Source organism: Apium graveolens, chromosome 8 (assembly GCF_009905375.1).
Source record: "Apium graveolens cultivar Ventura chromosome 8, ASM990537v1, whole genome shotgun sequence".
Classification (NCBI taxonomy): domain Eukaryota; kingdom Viridiplantae; phylum Streptophyta; class Magnoliopsida; order Apiales; family Apiaceae; genus Apium; species Apium graveolens.
Window position 1 is genome coordinate 71,187,682 of NC_133654.1, and position 6,049 is coordinate 71,193,730.

Consider the following 6,049-nt stretch of genomic DNA (forward strand, 5'->3'; position numbering starts at 1 on the left):
AACGGTGGCGGAAATCACAAAAACTCGGTTTTCAGAATAAAAATTTGTATCAAAGTGGTGTAGAGCGGAACGGTGGCGGAAATCACAAAAACTCGGTTTTCAGAATAGAAATTTGTTTGTACAATGAGGCATCTGTACGTCCGGTCTTACTTAGTACAATCGAAAAATCTGAATTCTTGTTTATATCTAGATTTAATTGTAAGCTTGTGTAGGTTTGATTACTCAAGAGAATATCGAATTCATTTTTACTTTTAAGAATATTTGTATTCAGCCTGTTAACCGATCTCAAAACAAAAAACTAATTACTTAACTCGTTTATTTGTTTTTGTTGCATAGTCCATTAATCGGTTAGAGATTTGTCGCAGCCAAGTTTCTTTCTTTCCGGTTAATGAAATTTGCTTTAAATTAATTTGTCAAAAAAAAAATACCTTTTGCCTCTACTTATACATTTCACTTAACCCTTCCGAGTTAGTTCTTTTACTTCTTTTTATATTTAAATTTCTTATCTCGCCTTCTCGATAGGTGAGCGTTCCTCTTTACGTCTGTAGCACAAGCATAACGTAGATCCTTCAAATTTATACCTCTTTACCTCTATATGTATTGAAATTTTATTTTGAAAAAAATGTATGAATTTATCTTGATGGAATATTGAAAGTGATATTTATGAGAACTTGAAGTCGAAAATGTTATTGATAATTTTGTTACAATATATTCGAGAAATAAAGTTTTTCGAAAACAGATGTATAGTATTTTGTATATTTAGTATGTACGACACCTTTTTATTGTTAATTTTATTTAGAAATAAATTCTTATTGAAGTACAAATGGCCCCATTTCTTGGATTTCCAAACAAGCCCGGGAAATTTCCCCTTGGGAGCCGCTCAAATAATTTCGTATAAGATATTTTTGAACTGAATTAATACCCTAATACTAATATTAATATATTAGGAATGCACAATAACAGTTTAACGGTGTTTGTTTCAGGAAATGCAACCACGATATCATACCGTTTATACCACTATGCGCCACACATGGAGCTCTTACTAACCTATTGCCTTCTTTGTACTGTATCCAGAATTACCTTTGCCACTTGCAAAATGTTTGTGCTATGTATATTTGTTGTCTTTCCTAGGTTGTTCTTGTTTGCCTAGAAGAATAGGGCGACAAGGAAAGAGAAAGCGTGGTGTTGATCTCTGGAACTTCTTTTAAATGGAAGGCCTGATTTTCAATTCCTAGGTTTTGGCTTAGTTTGAGCTGCAAATCAGGCGATGGCTCTGTGGGCTTCATCAAATTCTCATGACTCTGTTGCCAATTCAAAGACATTAAGTTAGTAGTTGATATCGGATGTCGGAAAACTGTGCTTCACCACAAATTTGGGCAAGTGACAGATTTTCCCCAATTAGTAACCTTGTGCCAATGGCGCAAATGCATGAATATATATTGATAACCCTGATTTATATTATTAAGTATATGTCCACCCTAAACTATGTCTTAGGAACCTAAGTTGAGTGACATCTTTATGCAATATTAAATAAAATTATGTAAAAACAAGAGTCAGTCCAGGTTCAATGTTACCTTGAGTCGAGACTGAAACTCAAACACCCTCTGTTTACTAAATCCTGGATATTGCAAAGTACATTCCCTGGGAGGTGATTGAGCGGTTGATTTCATAGTGGCATCAACCCTTTTATGACCATCTTTAAAATGACTAGATGACCATTTGTTGCTGTTGATTTCGATATATCTGGCTAATGTATTTTGTTTTTCTTGAAATGACTGGCACAGAAATGACTTGCTCAAGTGCTTGACATCTGATTCAAGATCTATGTTTGTTGGGTACCTTGAGTTTATTCCTGCATGGTGGCTGTATGAATATAATTGATTTCTGTGAAAATAGAGATGGTTAGCTTCATGATAATCTCACTAACATACTATTCATATTCTAATATATATATATATATATATATATATATATATGCTTGTGTGCACATAAGGGTGGCAGTCACCTTAAAGAGTGAGACATGATATCACTTGCAGATTGAGAGTGATGCTTTAGTAGACTTTGAAGACGTCTATAATTGTCGGAATTCTTTGTTTCAAGATTGCCACCGTTTTTAATTCTGAAGTGATGTAGTGAACTTGACCTTTGATAGTAAGCATTTGGAACACAATAGCTTCCTCCGACTGTTTTACTTGTTTGTCCACTTAGAACTAGAAGAAAGCAAATCAATTTATCAATTTCATGCAAGAACTCGACATATAATAAAGTTATTCAAATGCATTCGTATTGTTGCTTAACTAGAACATCTTATGTTTTAGATTATGAGCATAATTCAAATCAGGACTCTGTGATCTTCGCGACCTACGTACTGCAGTCATTGAGGTCTACGTATAGTTAAATGACCAAGTGTTTAAAAAAAGAATTACTATGCTTAAAATTAAAGAGAAATAAAGAGGCTTCAATTATAGAAAGCTAATTGCTAACCATTTTTACCTTGTCCAAAGTCATCAAGTTTCTTACTCCTAAACATCTGATGTACAAATCCAAATAAGAGGAATTAGAAATCCAAGTTTAACCTATGAAACCATATATGCAAATAATGTGTAGCTAGGCTTTACCTGCAAATGACTTTTTACATGTGCGATGTTTAAGCCTCTAACATTCATTATTTGAAGAACTAATTTTGGAGTTGCTCCTGCACAAATTAAATTTATCAGATGAACAGAATTGTATAAACATTGACATAGCGAATAAAAATATTTCGAGTACAATTGTTGTAATCTGATTCAACAAACAAGTTTCTGAATTTGTGTTTTCTTAGAGCTAACTAATTAAGTTGGAGAATTTTTTATAACACAAAGCCTTTTCCTAATTATGAGTTTTCTTTTATAAAAAAAATGGCTAACAAACATATAGGGTAAAACTTACTCTCTTGTCCACCAAGCCTTTCTATAGCATGAACAAAAGAACGATGAAGTTCAGGAGTCCACCGAAGCCTTGGCAATTTAGATCGAACATATCGCCGAACTGTACCCTTTTTTTCATTTCCATTTCTACATTCATGATTTTCTGACTCCCCTAATTGTCTATCAATATATTCGCCTCCCAGCTGAGGAACATCATTGTCACATTTATCATCGACTACGCTGTTGGCTACCTCATTTAAGTCGAAAGATGAATTATTATTCGAAGATTCAGATGATGTGTTCTCCGGTTGTTCTTCACAGCCATCAGACTGAACATCTACTTCACTGATTGTGGTACTCATCATTCTTCCCAGTTATTTTCTTCAAATACTGGTAATTCAATCTATAAGTTATAGTTGTAAAAATAATGTTAGTCGTTTATAGTTTACAGCTTACAATCTATAAATGGTTTTCATTTTGGTTTACAAGTTCAAACGAAATCAATTATTATTATGTAAACATTTGCATTAGTCGAAATTAACGAACAGGAATATTTGACCATGAATGACACAAACATAACCCATCCCAAGAATTTTTACGATCTCCAGTTAGCTCTCTGACACCAAAAAATCATAATTGTATTTTCATTATAAAAGCAGAATCTAACAAAGAAGACAACATAAATGTCAGTGCTTACACAGTAAAATAATGGTGGTAGGTAAAGAAAGTCATATTGATCATACTTTCAAGATGTAAGAAAAAGAATCAATAATTGTATGTTTTTTCAAGTAATTATTTTGGATGAAGAGTTTGTATTAAAGAGACCAATGATTGAATGATTTTCAGATAATCATAAGAACCATTATATACTTCCATAACAATTTTACAAAGAGATGAATGAAAATTGCATCAGAAGTTGGAAGGTTAAATATATGATTCAAGAAAACATCAAAGGTAGTTTCCATATAAACATAAGCATATATACATGCATGATTTTAACGTTAGTACGTATCATGTTTTCTGGGACCAAGTAAGTATGAAATTCCAGACAAGAAAACGATAGAACAGAGAATGAAAACCTGGTAGGTTGGAGATTAAAAGAAGAAAAAGTGGCAAGATCATATATTTAAAAACTAACTCATTATAAAGTACCTGGATCTGGACATAAAATCACTTTTTCATCACTTTTGTCAAAACAAGCACAATCAAGTTAATGTTTTCTGTAAGCTTTAAACAGCAAACTTCCAAAGGAACTGCCAAACTGGTAGATTATGTTTCATGACACTTCCACTCTCCATATAGATACATCAAAAGAGTTAAAACAGACAATTCTGTACCCCTTTTCAAGAAAATTATCGTATAATCATTTACTTGTCTAACACACACACAAATATGATAAACTTTATGAAAACCGGTAAAAGAGATGGTATTGAAGGTGGTACCTTTTTCTCCCTAGTTGTGGGGAAGGCTTTGATTTATTATACTGCAGAATAAAAGCAGGGTGACATTAGTTATAAGCCTTTGGGATTATTGAATGACCAGAGTTTAAAACCAAGTTGGAGCCCCCACTTGTATAATATATTTGTGTGTATTATATATGCAAAATGTTGAATTATGGAGAGAATCACGTGAGCTCTTGGAGAGAAGCCTTTTATCTTTTTATCTCTTTTCTTTTCTAATCACAGACTAAGCTTTTTTTTTTACAGTTGTCCATGTAAAATAATTTCTTCTTCTCGTGTGAACTTTGATATGAAGAAAATTCTTTTGAGGCTAAGTTACAAGAAATGTATATATGCATGGGACCATTTCTATTATTTTGGAGAATCCATAAATCAAGTCTTCCTACCTAAACCAAGACCTTTTGTATACTGAATCCTTCTTTTCTGTTTGAAAAAATTATTATTTTCTGGCTAAATTTTAGAAATTATGATCACATTCACTGCCCTTACAGATAACCTGTTATAATTTAGGAAGGAATTAGGGTTCGAGTTCTCCCACCCCATTTATTTAATTTAAATATTTGTTGTTGGTATTTGTATTTGTCGTTGTCAATTATATCAAAAAGTATCGTACAATTGAGGGGGAGTGTTAAATAGTATAAGATCATGTTGGGGTCTTCGTACGATTGCGGGGAGTGTTAAAGAATATAAGATCCAGTTGGGGCTTTCCTCTACAATCTTCAGGTTTTATACGGAGTGTATCAGAGCTATCGCTCGATCCGGGATAGGTCGATGATGAGTTATATCGGGTTGGCTTCCACATGTGGGGTTTAAAACATGTGTTATAATTATTGTTTCTTCTTATTCAAATCGGTTATTTTTTTTTTCTTTTTCTTGGATGATTTTGAATTTTAATCATGACTATTATATTTTTCTTCGGTTTGGTTGGATTTCTCGCGAGTACTTGATTTTGGTTGAAATTTTTTTTCTGCTAGTTTTGGTTGGGACACTCATACAACTTTTCTGCTGATTTTGATTGAAACTCTCATATAATTTTTCTGTTGGTTTTGATTGAGACTCTAATACACACTCTCGGTCTCGCTTTGATAATATTGGCTCCTTGATGATATTTTTTCTTTCTTTCCTTCCCTCTCAATCTTCCTTTCTTTTTCTCATGTTGATGATGGGGGTAACTTTAGGCACATCTGTATACTTCTCCGCCTTCTATTTTAATTTATTTGGTACTCTAGACACATTGGCCATTCGTGGGATTGGTGTATGTTATTTGGTGCTCCAGGCACATTAGTTTAGTATATTTGGTGCTCTAGGCACATTGGCCCTACGAGGGACTGATTTAGTGTATTTGGTGCTCTACGCACAATGTCCCTTCGCGGGGACTGGTAATTAGTTTATTTGTCGCTCTACGGACATTGGCTTTTCGCGGGGATTGTTTTAGTTTATTTGGTGTTATATGCACATTGGTTTAGTTTATCTGGTGCTCTAGGCACACTGGTCCTTCGCGGGATTTGATTAGATTTGGATACAATTTGAATTGGGATATAGTTTTATTTGGTTGAGGATTGGAACAGTTGGTTGACTTGGATTGGGTTATTTGGAATTTGTATTGGGTTGATTATGGAGTTAGGTTTTGTGATAAAGTATAGAGAGGATAAAGAAAAGTATAGTTGTATTATAATATGACTT

At 33.4% G+C, this 6,049-nt stretch overlaps 1 protein-coding gene across 2 annotated transcripts; it reads right to left on the reverse strand.

Moving 5' to 3' along the window:
- Window positions 1-846: 846 nt before the first annotated feature.
- Window positions 847-4,462, reverse strand: LOC141678421 (uncharacterized). Of its 2 annotated transcripts, none has more exons than XM_074484736.1 (7): window positions 4,349-4,462; window positions 2,929-3,309; window positions 2,619-2,695; window positions 2,494-2,530; window positions 2,006-2,210; window positions 1,575-1,884; window positions 847-1,301 (listed from the first exon to the last, which is right to left on the reverse strand). In XM_074484736.1, the coding sequence occupies exons 2-7, from the start codon at window positions 3,269-3,271 to the stop codon at window positions 1,128-1,130; spliced, it is 1,146 nt and encodes a 381-aa protein (XP_074340837.1). In that variant the 5' UTR covers window positions 3,272-3,309; window positions 4,349-4,462; the 3' UTR covers window positions 847-1,127. The 2 variants fall into 2 exon arrangements, with proteins under 2 accessions (XP_074340837.1, XP_074340838.1); XM_074484737.1 differs by having other exon boundaries at window positions 4,059-4,400.
- Window positions 4,463-6,049: the final 1,587 nt, after the last annotated feature.

Bases quoted from the DNA above. Each gene is read 5' to 3' on its own strand.
- LOC141678421 (XM_074484736.1), bottom strand. From the start codon at position 3,271: ATGATGAGTACCACAATCAGTGAAGTAGATGTTCAGTCTGATGGCTGT. The intron at 1,885-2,005 runs GTGACTGCCACC...CTATTTTCACAG, and splicing joins ATCATGTCTCACTCTTTAAG to AAATCAATTATATTCATACA. The intron at 1,302-1,574 runs GTAACATTGAAC...AATTGGCAACAG, and splicing joins AGTTTCAGTCTCGACTCAAG to AGTCATGAGAATTTGATGAA.